This window comes from Miscanthus floridulus, chromosome 8 (genome assembly GCF_019320115.1).
Source record: "Miscanthus floridulus cultivar M001 chromosome 8, ASM1932011v1, whole genome shotgun sequence".
NCBI classification, from domain to species: Eukaryota; Viridiplantae; Streptophyta; class Magnoliopsida; order Poales; family Poaceae; genus Miscanthus; species Miscanthus floridulus.
The window spans coordinates 134,322,712-134,340,445 of NC_089587.1; the positions used below are offsets into that span (position 1 = coordinate 134,322,712).

A 17,734-nucleotide genomic window follows, 5' to 3' on the forward strand; every position below is an offset into this window, starting at 1 on the left:
TGTCGCAAGCAAATGCTTAGGGGCTCGCGGCGCCACAGGCTAGCACTCAGGGGCTTGAAGTGCCCTGAGCTATGGCGATCAACTCACCAATAGCTTCTAGGGCATCAGTCAGTCACATCTGTTTTGACCTTAGCCCCACCGCCTTAGCACGTCCACATACATATATGAGTCCATCAATAACCGCAGAAATTTAGAGTCAACTCATAGAGCAAAATCAGGCAGCACCTAGCCCCCGAATGATTCGATCTGACCTGCTCTAGTGGCCAGACATGACTCACTCGTGGGGGCTATGCTCATAGGCGTACACTGATGCAGCCTACAGTGCAGCGCTACTTACCGTCATCCCAATGACTGATTTGTTCCAAACTTCATCCGACTGCGCCCCTTAGCGCGAGCACACTCACTTCGGCCAGAAGGAACGGGATGAAGGAGGCCACAAATCTTTCTTTCTCTACATCGAACCGGATCTCCTGTCCACCCTCGATGTCACACCACTCCCATGGACCACGCTATCATCAACCGGTGGGCCAACCCCAAGGTTAACTCGCACACTCATCCCTTTAAAATTATCGCAGCACCTAGTGCATCAAATTATATTGCCAGATCAAATAACTAGGACACTAACATCACTTTGGTTTGATCATATATTTTAGTGGCTTGTCAATAAAAAGGAAACCATTTGAATATCGAAGTGCCATAATTTGTGGAGACTGGAGATCTTATTACATCACTATCGATGAAGTCCAAGGATTCAAAAAGGTCACCAACAGCAGTACTGCACGGCTTCAGCAAATCCCTGTCATGAACTCATGATATAGTAGTGTTTCGTAGTTTTATCTAAAAAACTGAACCATCGGGAGAGACATCCCCTTGGTTACTTAGTTTTATCAACACCTGTGAAAACACCTTACACCCAACTATTCTTTATTTGGAAAACTTTATCAACGTAACCAGAAAGAGACACTAAATCTGTCAAGTATATGCCAGTAGAAATTGAATCAGAAAATTTTCAGGACAACTGACTAGATGTTATAAGTTATCAAATTGTGCTTTCTATAAAGGATGGGCGCACATGTAATTTTAGATTGGATCTACCATTCACCCGTGCTCAAAAGTGCATGTCACATCTCGAGCAGGAGTGAAGTACTGGTAGCTGCTTTTTAATTGACAGCCCAAAGGAATACACAAGAACACAGATCAAATGTTTACCTGAGCTTCCTTTAACACACAATTTGGGTTGCACGTTGCTATCCAACCAAGTCGCCAACCAGGCACAAGCCATCTTTTAGATATAGATCCCAAGGTGATCACTGTAACTATATCCGCAAAGACACCCATTGGTATAAAAGGCTTATTGCAAAAACCAAATGGTCATATACCTCGTCAGCTATGATTATTATTCCAAGTTTCCTTGCAGTCTCTGCAATCTGTTCATTTTCATCATTGGAAATTTGAGTAATATAACAAACAGGGAACACATCGTAGGAAATATTTGTCTCAGAAATATACAAACTTACTTTGGCCAAATGATCATATGAGTATACACTCCCACAAGGGTTACTAGGATTTATAATGACCATCGCAACAGTATTCTCATCAGCAAGAGCTTCCAGAGACTCAGGGTCAGCCTCCCAGCCACGATCAGGAATAAGGTTGAAATGTCGGGCCTCTAGATTACTGAACATGGTCCGCGACTTGTACATTGGAAACCCAGGTTTGGGAAGCAAGACATTGGAGCCAGGCTGAGCAAGGACAGAGATGATGACCTCAATAGCTTGGCAGCATCCAGCAGTGAGGTAAATATTGTCTGGTGAAAGCTGATAGGAAAGATCCTGAGATAGGTACTCTGCAATAGCACTGCCAATTCAAGGAAAGGAACATGAGATATGGTTAGGAATGCAAATTGAAGAATGGAACCTTTAAGGGAAGTAAAAGGCCATGACAAATTGTAGAACAGAGGTAGGAGGAACTGAATGTTACAGGCAGCAAAGCTTAAAAGGTGCAGATTAATACTCAAAGACTAAATTTTTTTACATATAATGGAAAAAAAATCTGGCTTCATCACAAAAACAGAGGAATCAGGCCACACTTGCTATAAAAAAGTCGCACACTCAAGTGTTCATACAAAAGATTTCAAATGCAGCAGTATATTCCAATGTTATGTGGATAGCAATTGCAAGAAAGTATTTCATGAGAAACTCTGCATCTTTCCCTGGGGAAAAGATTGCTTAGAGAAGCTTTCCATGTGGTGATAGCTATGTAATCACATATTGGTGTAACACCTTTGTTTCCATTATGTCTTGAACCTATTAAATATGTAAAACCTCCTATCATGGTTGAACATCAAGTGCTTTGCTGTTCCAGAGCATATAGTAGGTGGCCAGTACTCTTTCCTCTCTGCTTTTATAAATTGGTGTAGTTTCCCTCTGTGTGTGTGGTGGGTGAGGAGGAACCTCTGTGTTCGGTGTTTAAGCCGTGTTCCTGTACATATACTCTCTCTCTTTTCCGATTATTGAAAGGCACCATTTCGTTCAAAAAAAAATCTGCATCTTTCCTAAAAAACAGTAACCTGAAGAGAACCCCGGAACTCTGAACGCAGCCTTCTGTTTTGGGCATTACACGAAGGTGTCTGCTTTTGTTCAATAAGAAATCTATACTGCGTAGGCATTCTTACCAAAAGTACCACGATTTGCAAGAAAAGTGAATGTATGGGTGCGTTTGGTTTGGTAGCCAACGCCCTAGCCTGGCTCAGGCCTAGTCTAGTTGACGAAATTTTGCCTGGCTCAGGCCTAGTCTAGTTGACAAAATTTTTGACGAAATAGTACTGTAGCACTTTCGTTGTTATTTATCAATTAGTATTTAATCATAGTCTAATTAGGCTTAAAAGATTCGTATCGTGAATTTCGTCTAGACTGTGTAATTAGTTTTATTTTTTATTTATATTTAATACTTTATGTATGCGTCAAAGATTCGATGTGACAAGAAATCTTAAAAAATTTGACAAAATAAAGTGGAACTAAACGGTACCTTAGCCAACGCCCTAGCCTGGCTTTTCTGAAGTCAATTTTGATTTGTTTGGTTACTTGAAAGTAGGCTAGGGCTAGCTCTAGCCATCCGTGCCCGTTTAGTCTGGCCAGGATCAAGTGGAGACAGGCCCGAGCCAGCCCCCGTGCTCGTTCCCTCACCTCCCGGAACAGCGCGCCATGGCCGCCGTCGTACTCCGCCTTCGCGCATGCCACGGTCGGATCTCGCGCCCCTGCTCCTCCACCGGAAGAGCACCTCCGCCCCTGCTCCTGCGCGCCATGACGGCCGCCGTCCTCCCCGCCCCTGCACCTGCGCGCCATGGCGGCCGCCGTCCTCCCCGCCCCTGCACCTGCGCGCGCCATGGCCGCCACCGTCCTCCCCGCCCCTGCTCCTGCGCGGCCTGCACAAGCGCCTCCTCGCCGGCTTCCAAGCTCGAGCCCGAGTGTCCCCGGAGTCCGAGCGTGCCGCGGAGTCCGATGACGACCAGGCCGCGGCAGGGCAGAGCCGCCGCCCAAGCCACGCCGAAGCCGCGGGCAGGGGCGAGCTGCTTCACGGGGGCGGAACCGGTCGAGAGGAGAGAATGTAGCAGTGCTAGGGTCCTGTTACAGATACGGCGGCGGCGTCGTGTTCGAGGCGCAGGGGAGGCGTGCGGAGGTCGACGCTAGTGCCGGACGCCGGTCACGCCGCTCCAGGCTGACCACGATGTGCGGGCGCGTATTGCTCGTCCGACGGCCACATGAGAAGCATCACGAAGCATCTCATGGCGATGTACACCTTGGACCGCTGCTCCTTGAGAGATCTGTCGAACCCTCCAGCTCCAGCCGCTGCTGGCTCCCAGCCTTCGTCTTCATCCTCAGGTTGCTTCCTTCCTTGCTTGCTTGTGCGACAGGAAGCAGCAATGGCAGAGCAGCACCACCCCGTACATGTTCGACAGAATGTTTCATAGAGGTAACATGGCTAAAATGCGGTGATTCTATGCATGGCAAAACAAACAACCAAACAAACGCTTATGAAAACCAGATCCGAGATAGCAATCCAACCAAACATATTCATGTTGGTTTGCTAGGGACAGACCAAGCCTAACTAGACTTCAATTCTAGTGAGGCTCCAACTAAGGCCATGTTTAGATTGCAAAAATTTTTAATATAAAGTGTCACATCGAATCTTGCAGCACATGCATGGAGTACTAAATGTAGATAAAAAATAAAACTAATTGCACAGTTAGGTGAGAAATCGCGAGACGAAACTTTCGAACCTAATTAGTCCATAATTAGATACTAATTACCAAATACAAATGAAAGTGCTAAAGTATCAAACAGTAGACAAACCCAAAAAAATTTGGGAACTAAACGCGCCCTAAGGCAGAAAACCAAAGACACCCTATGTGTGCTATGATTTGGAACAAAAGCACAAAAATAGTTTGGCTATGCTGCTGCTTCAGGCTATCTCCAACAACAACACCCAAAATACAAGACCTATTCGTCTTTGGGTAACGCTACAGGCAAAAAGTTTAATACATATTCGACATCTTCTCCAACAACCAGACCCAAAAAGAGAATTCTTTCTGCAAATGAGTTTCCAAGAGAGAGGATACTCATATTTGGATTGTGTCTCTCAGACAAACCAAAATAGATCCAAGGTTTTTATTATCGGAAATAAAAATTTATCGAAGGTCATGGATAAATAGGATAAGTAAGATATATAGGAAATATCGGACCAAATTCAAAAAAAATTCAAATTGTTTTGAAAAAAAATCCGTAGAATTTGACTTATGAAATTATCCCTAAGCTATTAAACATCACTGTTCATAGATAAAAACAAGAATAAAGCATTATAGTGTGGGATTGTCGCACGACTGAATTTGGGTTGGCTGTGTGGAAGCAGGAAAGAAGGAAAAAATTTGGCCAATGTCAAATTTTATCGGACCAAAGAAAATTTCGGAAATTTTCGTAAATTTCGGCCGATAAAAAAAACCTTGGCTGGTGGTGGGCGGGGGAACGGAGAGGGTATCTGGGCGTGAGTAGCAGTCCCCGCTAATTCCATAGCCTTGGAGAGCTGGCTGCTAGACATGAGCCTTATCTTCTCATCCTCACGACTGCACTGCATCTTATCCTATCCTATGTATTCAAACACCAACCCACCAGACCTCTCTTCCCATTCTATCACAAAATCCACCTCTCTGTCCACCAGGCGCCGGGGAGCCGAAACCGACCGCGGACGCCACCAGCGCGAGGAGCCCGCGGAGACGGAGACGGAGGACGAGCGGGAGCGGGAGCGGGAACGACGGTCCGCGGAGCTCTCCAAGCTCGCGGCAAGCGTGCTCCTGGAGCAGCGGATGTCCTCGGTCAACGCGCTCTCGGCGCTGTGCGAGGCCACCGGCGCCGAAGACTCGTCGCGGGCTGGCCACGGCTAGCAGCTAGCCGGCGTCGTCCGGCTCGGCGTGCGGGCAGCAGAGCTGTCCGGGCTAGCACCAGGCTGGGCCTCGTCTCCGAGGAGGCCGCCGGCAAGAGGGTGGCGGAGGGCGAGGAAGACGAGGGTGCGGTGAGGCTGTTCGTGGGCCTCCCCGCACAAGGTTTTTTTATCGGCCGAAATTTCTAGAAATTTTCGAAATTTCCTTTCTATCCACGGGGTCCGATAAAATTTGACATCGGCCAAATTTTTCCCTTCTTTCCTGCTTCCACACAAACAACCCAAATTCAGCCGTGCGACAATCCCACACTATAATGTTTTATTCTTGTTTTTATCTGTGAATAAGTGATGTTTAATAACTTAGGAATAGTTTCAAGTCAAATTCTACAGAATTTTTTCAAAACAATTTGAATTTTTTTTTTAATTTGGTTCGATATTTCCGATATATCTTGCTTATCCTATTTATCCATGACCTCCGATAAATTTTTATTTTCGATAATGAAAACCTTGCCACCAGCACCTCACATCGCGCTTGGAGTCTCACCCCGCAGGCACCGCTCCTGCGTCGGCGAGGACAACCACGGCAGCTGTCTCCTCCGCGGGCCCTCAACGACGTCGTGGAAGGAGATCGTGGAGGAGGTCGTCGTCGTGGAAGTGTCGTGGAAGGAGATCGTGGAGGAGGTCGTCGTCGTGGAAGTGAATGAGGTGGACGCACCTGGCCGGAGTTCTGACCCGCTCCATCGTCGTCTCCATAGATACAAGGTGGAGGTTGAGGGAGGAAGAAGGTACTGACGGCCAGGCCCCACTAGTAGTGGCTGGGTTGATGGGCATCTGCTAGCGCCGTTGGGACTGGGTAGAGAGAGCTGTTAAGTTTCACCGTGGCACGCTGAAATGACAAAATATTATTCTGGTTACTGTTTTCCATGCTAAATTTATAGCTAGCACGATAAAACTGACAAATAAAGAGATGGATATGGAAAGGACTTAGAAGAGGTGGCAATAATATCGGTGGCAAACAATTAGAAATCCCCAATGCCTCTACTTCAATCTCCATATGAACCGCTTCTAGGTTTTTTCCATTGGTTCCATATAAACATAAAAATATGTATCGGAAAGAACAAAAATGTGTATTTATTTAGAAGTAAAAACCACAACTATTTTAAGACAAAGTTTAAATACTATAGGATTAAGTATTTTGGGACAGCGAGAGTACGTGAAAGAAGCTCAGTGATGACTAGCCATAAATAGCTGAAGTGGAGGGCACAGGATACATGGTTAAAGTCAAGTAAAAAATGACACGCACTTAACATCACTTTTTACTAACTATAGTGACTAGTATATTGCCTGTACTAACGCTACGACGATATTAAAGTAACTAAAGTGACAACTTTTACATGAGAAATTATACTTCGAAGATGATGAAAACATGTGGACACCAATCCATATTTCCCAAACTCACCTTGGCCGTATTGTCAAGCAGAGAGCAGTAACACCTTGCAGTCCCCTGTCTTACCGCTGGGCCATGCCGCAAAATCGGGAGGCCATGCGCAAGAAGCCTAGAAATTAGTTGAGGGCATATCTAACCTGATAGCATTTCATAGAAACAAAGTAATGAAATAAGCTCTACCATTAGCTTAGAGTGTACTAAGCTTTGTTTTGATTGTTCCATTCTAGGGTAGATCACAACCCGATCGAAAGCAAAACCACAGCTGAGCGCGGACAAATCAACCCAAAACATTAGCTACCCCAACCATAGGGTTCTTTTTCAAGTTGGAGCACTTGATCATAATCTCTTGGATCATCCTATCTTATCCATACTCTTAGACAAAGGATTAGTCCAATAGGTTTCATCAATTATCCAAAACCAAACTAGGACTTTCAATAGGCTAAGCTAGTGCTCGGACGACGAACCTATGTCCTGAGCCATGGGCAAGCTGTTAGGCATCCGAGGTCTGGCAGGTACAGAGATTCCACACCGTTTGCCCATTCAACAGACGCGACGCTCTGCCGGCCACTCCTTCGATAGGTTCACACAACCAGCGTGACACAACAGGACAAGTGGCTTCGCCAACTCTAGGGCAGCGGGCTCCAGAGCCCACTCGTTAGCCCCTCTAGGTGGGGGTTTCTTGCTAGCGAAGGAAGCCTCGAGAAGGTTCACCGCGGGGAGGCAGCACCTCAGCAGATAGCTCCTTACAGTCAAGAGCCTAGCGGTGGCAGCGGCATCAGAGGGCGGTTGCAGCTCCATCGACTCCTCCCTATGTGACAAGGCGATGTTCATCCACGCCGCGGCAAGGTACTCGTGCACCCTGGTGCACATAGACTAGAGACTAGAACCCAAACCAACTTGTACCCGACCCCTTCTCGCGATATAAGGGGAGGGTCGACTCCTGTAGAAGGGGGACGAATCACACCGATTCGAACGATTTGCAAGCAAACCAAAGAGAACCTCAGCTAGAGAATTGAATGTCGGTTTCTTACTCGTTGATGAAGAACACCGACAAACCTATAAGAGCACCTAAGGATGAAAATGGAACGAAAATATCCCGAACCGAACCGCATCGTTTTCTATATTTAATCCGATCGAATCCGCATTTTCTTGTCCGACTTTACCGTTTTCGCTTTCGCATTTCAGATGTTTCATATTTTAAATGTAAAAGTAGAAAACGGTTTAGACATTTTTCGACCGTTTTCTACTTTTCTACTTTTAATTTAAAATATTCCGAATTGAAAATTCGGTTTAAACCGAATTTGGCCAACTGCACAGGTCATACAGCCCAATTACAGGTTGTTCACCACGCAGCTGCGTTCTTTCTACTGTTGGCCAGCTGCCCTCTCTTATAGACGGCGCCCAGCCTCATCTCTCTTCACCTCACGAGATGGTGCTAAATGTCAGGAAACCAGCAGCATCTACACGAAAGCCCACCTAGGCCATAGCCCATCAAGCTCATCGGTTTAACCCCCACCTACAAAGTCAATCATTTGATAGTTTTTGCATCAGGTGAATAAATCTTTGTTACTCAAAAGAAAAATCTGAATAAATCTTTAAAATAAAATACTACATCTATTCTAAAAAGATTAATAAAATTATTTTGACTCAGTTCGAGTTCATGTTTCTATAATATGCACCTGTTAATTATTATATGCACTTGAACTTGATCATGTATGCACTTAGTTATGCACTTGGTCTACGGGTCGGTATTCCGTATTGAGTTTTCGTATATCGACTGTGTTCGACATAAATCCACTCGAATTGGTTCGTTTTCGAAATTCTCGATAATTCATAAGTTCGCGTTCGTTTTCGTGTCCGGTTTTACCATTTTCACTTTCGTTTTCGTATTTCAAATGTAAAAGTAGAAAACAATTTAGGAGTTTTTCGACCGTTTCCGACCGTTTTCATCCTTAAGAGCACCTAGCGATCCCCTACCAATTCCCTCAATCTCCATCGTTGTAATCCCCGATTTGGGCATTCCCTAACATAAAGAACGCTACACGTAGGGCTCAGAAGCCCGAACCAGGATAGATCGTCGTGTCCCTCTTTGTGTTTTTTAGTGTTCGAGGCCACCGGAGACCCACACATTGACTTTCGACAACCACAATGATAGCCACGGTTACAAAACCACGACACAAGCACACCCCTCTTGCTCTAGGTCCACGTGAAGAGCTAGCACTAGTAGCATTGATGCAACCAATAGGAATGAGAACTAGGATATAAAGCACTCTAGAAAGTGTATAATTTATTTCACTTCAAGTAGATATATTAGGACACTCCCGATCAAGAAACTAGGATGGTTTCTATGTTCATTACTAGGGTGTAAACTAATTAAAATGATGGTGATATTGAAATTAAAGAGAAATAAAAAATGGTTTTTAAGATAAAGAAACCTATATCTATACAGGAACCAAATATAATGAAATGTTATATGTATATAATGGAGAGAGAAGACACATGATTCAATATTTTTTTTTGAAAAAAACTATGCATCGTAATATGGTTTGTGATTGGACAAAAATTAATTTTGATAAAAAGACTAGGTGTGGTTGACTGCATCAACAAGAAAACTACAAATTTGAAAAAAAAAATGGAACCACGGCAACAGCATTTACCATTATTGAAGCTTTACAGGGAACACTTCTAAATAATGCCAACACGATACCAACCCAACTTGTACGGCAACTGAGATACCATTATCAACATAACATTTACAGTACCCAACTGAGTTTGCAGTACACGACCGACTGGCCAAATTGACCAAACGAATCAGACCCCCATCAACTCCAACAATTGCCGAAATAACATTTAGATGGCCTTGACCTTTTTCTACAAAAAGGGAAGAAACAAAAGTAACAATTAGGTGGCCTCGCGAGGGTTCATCCACAAACATGATATCTTCCTGGCTCCAAAAGGCCAGTTATTCGCAGTTGGAATTTTTTGAACTTCTAACAGGGTCCATTTAAGACACCAAAAACATCAGTAGGACAATAATCAAACTGAAAATGTTAATTGCAATGTAATGACATCCTTCTCTATGTGCCTTGTCCTCAATTCCTTCTCAAGTCACCTATTGGGCTGTCTGACTCATTTTTCTTGCCTCTATGTTGTCTGCAAATGAAAAAATCATGCACTTTGGCCTTCTGGTTCTAGTACAGAACAACTAGGATCTGCAATGTTTATATACAAGAAAATTCCTTAGCATCTCTGAAAGTGGCATCAATTATTTAATTTGGATGGAACAGCAATTCATCAGGTTTACCTTTTCGGGGTTTGAATAGGACCACCTGATACTTCGTCGCATCTCCACTACCAGCATAAGTGTTTCCCTGGAGTAAGCACAAACCACGTGAAGCATTAGTGAAAGAGGCTATGGATTGGACTTCAAATGATGATCAGTTTGGCATTACTATTGCTATATAAATGTTGATATGCTCTTTGGTCACAAAAGAGCGATTTGGACATCAACATGGTCTACAAATGCAACTTTGATCACTAAACTCCAAAATCTTGGTAAGGTACATATAAAATCCAGCAAGGTTATAACATGATCAATCTACGATTTGAAACAAATTATAGGCATATTGTTTCACATGTTCAACGCAAACAATCATCAAGATATCAATAATCAAAGTTTTTAAATATTCAATGAGATGACAAACATGACAGTAAGCAAAGCAACACTGAGCATTGCTATAAGTGAGGCATTGTCTGGCAAACCAAGAATACAGGATGTTGTAGGTTGTTCAATTATTCTATTATTATTATTGGTAATGTGGTTATTAAATTATTCAACTTGTTCTACTCAATAGGATTGTCTAATCTATCACCCTTAAGAAGAACTCTAATAGACCAACTGGTCATACTATACCCAGTCACTTTTCCCTTGAAATCTGCACATCAAATGGTAGTGTTTTTCAATTTGTGAACAAATGCTATAACAGCATAGCACAGTAGTTTTCCACTTTTCCCTTTTTTAATCTGCTATATGATAGAGGGTAACAGCACATCATGGTTACTCAGTCACAACTCAAAACACCATATAAGTTGCACCTTTCTGACCCAAACCAGAATAAGTGATGTTCATAACTAGATCATATTAAGTCTGCATATGTGTTCAAAAATATGTACATGCTCTGATGCTCATCCTGAAGCCAACAGCTTTATCTAAGGATAGAAGCTACATGATGTTGCCCCCATAACAACAATTCTGATCCATGTGATCTCTTTCCATACCCTCAGCACTAACCACTGCATTGTGTAAGAAGATATATTCTTAGCACATAGCAAGACTACTATGGTATACATGGTGTGGCTATTGTGCATGCTTTTATGTATGTGTGAACCCTCAAAACAGTTGATCACTGCATGCCAACACAGAAACCACAGTGGCAATACCAAAAAAGAAAAAGAAAAAGATTTCACCAAACTGAATTCACCATTCTCACTGCCTGAATCATCCCATGCAGTACTTTTTAATACAGGAAATTAATCAGGCATGCCTCAATTCAAAGGAGGAAAGATAAGAAAAACAAATTTGTGAAGCTTAACAAAACATAAAATGTGCGGTAATTTCTTTTATAGAGTGGGACTTGTTTATGTTCCAGCATTACAAAAATTGAATGCCTCTAAGAGTTCACGCTTTTCTTTACCAAATTGCTAATAATAAACTGTTTGCCAGGGATAATCTTACTAAAACAAGGGAAGTATATCAGATATCACCTGATTGTTTTGTGCAGAGGATGAGAACATTCATTATCTTGTTTATGGCTGTATTGTAGTTTCTAATGTCCGGTAGTTTATTGCTGAAATGTTTAGGGACTGATTTTGAATCCACAGCCAGGTAGTGCACTAGTGATTATATAATGTTCTGCCCCACAGAGTGTATTATGTAATTCCATATTGCGTTGTGCTTTCAGGGGGGGCATGTTTGGACAGAGATAAGAGAGATCTAGAGTTGAATGCTCAGGTTGCTGTTGAACAGGCAAAAATTCTGGGGCAGAAACAAAGTGCTGCAATGGTCTCCATACCAATCGAACGAGGAACTCCAATTATTCAAAAAGAAAAGAGATAAACAGAACATATGATCTTAACCTTTTTTAGAGAATCTCCAATAGTTCCCAAAAAATGAATTGCTAAATCAATGAGTTTTCCAAGTCGCTAAAAGAAGTAGGGAGAATATTTGTTGGATTTCTCTAACCATTTACAGTATCTCGCTCCTAAAAGCTAGAAGGTAGTTTTGCATTGGGAACCCCGAACTATTTTCAAACCACCCCAACCACTTTTATACTTTCATTCTCTCTTGCACATTTGCATCGGGAACCCTGTCCTTTCTCCTTATTATCCCCAGCAGCCTCCCAGCCGGCCGCAGCCACCGCCAACCAGCCACAGCCAGGCAAGGCCAGGCCAGCGGCGGCAATAGCTTGCCAGGTGGTGGCTGTGGCGGGCCAGTAGTGGCTAGGGGCAGCCAGAGGCCTCCAGGCATGGCTAGGGCATGTCAGGAAGAGCTAGGGGGTGGCGGCAACCAGATAGGGGCGGGGGCAGCTTCTATTTGGCTCTAGAAGGAAGAAGTCAGGGAGAAGTCGCGCCACGCCAATCCAAGTCATGAAAGCACATGTATTTTTCCACGCCAAGCATCTGGTGTTCTATGTGACAAAAGGGTACCACAGAAGCTAAAAGACAAGTTTTATAGGACGGCGATTAGACCTGCTATGTTGTATGGTGCAGAATGTTGGCCTACGAAAAGACGACATGTTCAACAGATAAGTGTCGTGGAAATGCGTATGTTGCGTTGGATTTACGGTCATACAAGAAGGGATCGAGTTCGGAACGATGATATACGGGATAGATTAGGGGTAGCACCAATTGAAGAAAAGCTTGTCCAACACCGGTTGAGATGGTTTGGACATGTACAACGGAGACCTCCAGAGGCACCGGTGCGTAGTGGAATCCTAAGACAGGATAGTAACGTGAAGAGAGGCAGAGGAAGACCGAAGTTGACTTAGGTAGAGGCAATAAAAGGAGACTTGAAATGATGGAATATACCCAAAGACTTAGCCTTAGATAGGGGTGCTTGGAGAACAACTATTTACGTGCCTGAACCTTGATTGCTTCTGTTGGGTTTCAACTCTAGCCTACCCCAACTTGTTTGGGACTTAAAGGCTTTGTTGTTGTTGTTGTTGTTCTGGATCAGTTTCCCAAGTGCGGAAAGGTCGAGAGTTGGGATAAGGAGTTGTTGGAGAGAGCTTTTTTTCAATCGTGCCAAAAAACCAAGATTGGGAGTGGGTTTCGGAAACTCTTGGGGATGCTCTTACTGATAAAGACACCCCTAGAGCATAGATGCATCATTCCATCTTTTGCGAACAAGACAAGGGAAATACAATGTCATTATTATTCAAAAACCAAAAAATACCTAAAAAAACCTATGATCTTAACCTTTCTTAGTGATGAAGACACCTCTAGCTGGCTGCACCCATTCATCTTTTGCTGAATAAGATAGGATGTATATAAGTTACCATTGACCATAGCATGTGTTTGGTTTGGAGACGAGGTGGGACGAGATTGCCCCATCCCTGATTTTTGGGACGGGACTGTCCCCGTTCCATGTTTGGTTGAGAGGATAGATTCATCCCAATTATTGTTTGGTTCGAGGGATTTAGAGAGATGGGATGACTTTTCTTTTGACACCGTTAGCAATAGTTATTAACGGGCCTCACGTATCCTCTGTGGGCCTACATGTCATCCTCTATTTTTCTCTTTTCTTTTCTTTTGATCTTATCTTCTGCTCACGGGATGGCGGCCCAAATCACCGCACGGAGCACAAATTGCAAAACGCGCTGCTCGTTAGTCCGCAGCGCCAATCACCCTAGCGTTGTTGCCCACTATGTCGGTTGCCGCTGTGTCTCCCGTCCCCTATGCCTCCTCGTCGCTGCTCCTCTTCACGCGCCGCTCACCCCAGTGCTGCCCGCACTCAGAGAGGGGCCATGGCACCGCTCATCCAGTGCCGCCCACTCGGAGGGAATGAACCATGGCACCTCTCGCGCCACGCTGCCCCCTTGGAGGGGAGGAGCCATGGCACCACAAGCTCGGTCAGGGAGCTATGGCACTCTTGAGCTCAACCATGCATCCACATCGCATGCTACCCTCACCATCGAGCAACCCTTGCCACCTCAACGGAGAGGTCCAGGTCCCTGCGCCAAGCTCCAACCTCTGCGTCCACCACCCGAGGGATCGAAATGGAGCAGACGACGTGAATAGGGGACGGCCCGTCCCCTCAATTCTAAGGGACGGGCTGACCCTGAATCTAGGGGAATATTCCCTCTAGGGTAGGGACGGTCCCGTCCCCTGTCATCCCTGAACCAAATACCACCAAAAACAGACTCGCCCCAATCCGTCCCCCATTGTCCCCCTCAGCCAAACACACGCTTAGTACCAACTCAGTAACTACAACATACAGATGATTCTATTTGTTCATGAATTTAAGCATACCCATACTGAGAATAACTTGCTACCAACTGGAAATACATTGATGTTAGTTCTCAGGTTCAAAGCACAAACAAAGGAGTTGGGCCAAGTACCACCTAACAATAAGCAGTCAGCATGGTTCAAGATGCTTAAAAAACATGAGTGTATTATATACAGATTTAACCATTATTAAGTATACCTTTGAATGCAATACATGGATCCTCATTTGTAGCTATGTAGAAAGATCTACATGTATTTTGGTGTATGTTCAGCCTCACAAATTTCAGACAGGGCAGAGTAAACCAAACAAAGCCCAACTAGGAGGGATGTCCACTCACAAAAAAAAAGAAAAAAAAAGAAGGGGGGATGTTCTAAGTGAAAATAGCATTTGCTGCTTTCCTCAAACCCCAACAAAAAAATGGAACTAAAAAAGTAGAGAAGCCAAGTGCTCTCATTCTTGGCGCTGTGCCATAGTTGCCCCCTTGAGAATTAGAATTCTTCTTTACCACATGTGTTCTTGTGAATCTTTGTGATTGCATCAGCTTGTCGAGCTTGCTTTGTTCAGTTAGACATCGATCAAGTGTGTGCTTGGGCAAAATCATTTCTCTCAGGTAGGGGTGAGAACGGTACGGATATTTTCCGACCGTATTCGAGACCGAATCCGTTTAAAGGGGTTCCGTATCTGAGCCCGGATATTCAACATTTGATACCATATCCGTATCCAAATACTCAAATCACATATTTATGATGTCGATATCCAATCGGATCCTATCCGGCATGATTGACACTATCCGTATTCGAATATGAATCCAAATAGAAATATGAAAACAAATGTAATATCAGCCATATCCGATCCGTTTTAATCCCTATCACAGGTGCCTATCTAGAACGTCATCAGTTCATCAGGCTATACGCCTCAAGTTATCGCCACAATACTACTAATGGCAAGAAGATCAGGAAAAGCCCCACATCACTTTCCTTTGTCACCACAAGAGGCAGGTAAAGCAGAGCAAAGTCGTTAATATTACAGCGAATTGGCATGAAGATTACTCACTGATGTGATTGCTTCTTTCTCCTTCTGCTTCTCCTTCTCTTTGTCTCTCTGCAGCTTGGAGACAAGGCCAGCCCTCCTCTTGCCCTTGGCAATGGCATCCTCCAGTTCAGATACCGTGGAAGGCTTCTTGTCACGGACCTTCCAGACATCTCCCCGGCGGATGAGCAACTTGGCGGCCTTCCAGCCATCGATGCTGGTGTCTATGACGGTGACATCGGTCCGGCTGCACCTCTCCCCATCGGCATCCGTGGCGCGCTCCGCCCGGCGGCGCTTCTTGGCCTTGGCGATCTTGTCCTTCTTGTCCTTGTGCGGACGCTGTGCAAGAAGGGCAGGGATCGGCTGGTCCTCGTCAGTTCTCGGGCGGGGCCGGGACTGCTTGCGGAAGGCTTTGGGGGGCGGGGTGCCCGGCGGGGCGGAGGATGGGACCGCGAAGACGTCCGAGATCACAGCAGCGAGCTGAAGCTGTTGTTGAGGCGGCGGCTGCGGGGAATTGCTAGAGCTAGGGTTTGGTCGCAAAGGGTTGCGGGGCGGGCGCTGCGCCGGCGGCGGCGGCTGCTTGGGCTTAGCGGCGGCCTTCGTAGGCGGCTCCCTGACAACAACGACGAGGTCGTTGTGGTGATTGGAGGAAGAAGGCGGCAAGGGCAGGGGAGTGGGAGTTTGGGCCTGTCGGCCCCCGTAGAGGAGGTCGTCGATGTTGAGGTGGGAGGGGAAGGAGAGCCCCCCTTTGGCGTGCAGCCGATGGAGCCATGACGGCGTGCTGCTGGCAGCGGCGGCGGCGGCACTGAGCACCGTCTGGCAGCACGGCATTGTCTTCCGTCCTCTCCCCTCCGGCTGCGACGGTGGTGGTGGGGTGGGGACTGGGACTGGGGGGACGGCTCAAGAAGAGGACGAAGCGGAAGGAAGGGAAGTGGGGTCCATCGGGATTATTAACTTTTTACTTTATGATTTGCCACTACATTTTTAGCAGCGTTGAGGGAAAGCTACAACGAATTTACCATATTTACTCATATGGCACACTGACTCCTCGCGCCAATATAGATGAGAGTCAGCATTATCATGTGAAATGTCTATCCTGCCCTTCCCTCTTCCCACACCCTAGCTTGCCCTACTCGCCTCTCTTGCTCAGTCCTTTAGCCCGATGCTCACCGCCGCTGTCGCCGTCCCCCATAGGTGACGCGGACACGCTGGTCCGGCCAGCGACGCGCACGACGTCCCGGATCGTGAGCCATTCCTCAGCCCTAGCACACGCGGCCTCGTTGGTGGCGCACGCCACCGCGGAGGGCACGGCATCACGGCCGGCAGCGAGGCCCATGACGACAAACGCGCGGTATAGCCCGACGGGTGCACGGCCAGTGTTGACGGTCATTAACGATCAAATCCGACCACCAAATAAAGTCCAAAATAGGAGAAATAAATAATCTTTTGACACATATGCCTTTAATATTGACATAATTCCACTTGTATTAGAGAAAACATGTTTTGCAGGACACACATTCGAATACAAGTGGAAAATAAAACAAAAGGCGCAAACAGTAAGCGTAAAGCAGAAATGCGCAGACAAAGAACCAAGCAAAGCCCACTCCAACGAAGAATTTGGGCCGAGCATCGACATGGCAATAGTCCAGGCCCACCCAGGAACCGACCACGCGAAGGCGACCGCAAGGCAGGCCCACCAGGGTGCGGGCGCACCCTGGGTGCGGCCGCACCACCGCCGCCACCTCTCGGGGCCACCTCTCTCCTGCGGTTGCATGCCGCCATGCATAGGCGATTCCCGGTGGTTTCCTTATTTTTCTAGTGCCAAACCGACCAACTCACTAGTATAAGAAGAGGGGTAGTCTCACCATTCAACACACACATCATTTGGAGCTAGACACATCACCCCTCTACTTGTACTCTTTTAGCTTTTAGTATTAGTTTTGTGAGCTAGCAAGAGCTATAAAGGAGGGCTTGGCTCCTTGGAAGAAAAAAGAGAGCTTGGTATGAATACAAAGAGAATTTCTTCCATAGTCATGCTCTCATATCATGAATATAGTGGTGTATATGAACTAGAGTATAGTTTTCATGTTATAATCATGATATATGAACTAGCATATAGTTTGTGTGTTATGATCTTAACATGTTCAACTTTTTGCTTAACCATTCATATGACCTTATATGAGTAGAAGTAGAACTAGGGTTGAGGTGACGATTCGTCGTTCCTTCGGGTTTGTCCATATTCTTGCTTGTCGATCCGTAGGGTCGGAGTCCCAGGGGGACATGGGTAGTTTTCTTGTACACGGGCGTGGTGCTCGAGT

At 45.5% G+C, this 17,734-nt stretch overlaps 1 protein-coding gene and 1 pseudogene across 1 annotated transcript; both read right to left on the bottom strand.

Moving 5' to 3' along the window:
- Nucleotides 1-963: 963 nt before the first annotated feature.
- On the bottom strand, nucleotides 964-3,205 carry LOC136469906 (nicotianamine aminotransferase 1-like; annotated as a pseudogene).
- A 6,408-nt stretch (nucleotides 3,206-9,613) lies between these two features.
- Nucleotides 9,614-16,309, bottom strand: LOC136477289 (formin-like protein 16). Its single transcript, XM_066475414.1, has 3 exons — nucleotides 15,441-16,309; nucleotides 10,185-10,251; nucleotides 9,614-10,092 (listed from the first exon to the last, which is right to left on the bottom strand). Exons 1-3 carry the CDS (start codon nucleotides 16,245-16,247, stop codon nucleotides 10,049-10,051), a joined length of 918 nt encoding a protein of 305 aa, XP_066331511.1. The 5' UTR covers nucleotides 16,248-16,309; the 3' UTR covers nucleotides 9,614-10,048.
- Between the last annotated feature and the right edge of the window lie 1,425 nt (nucleotides 16,310-17,734).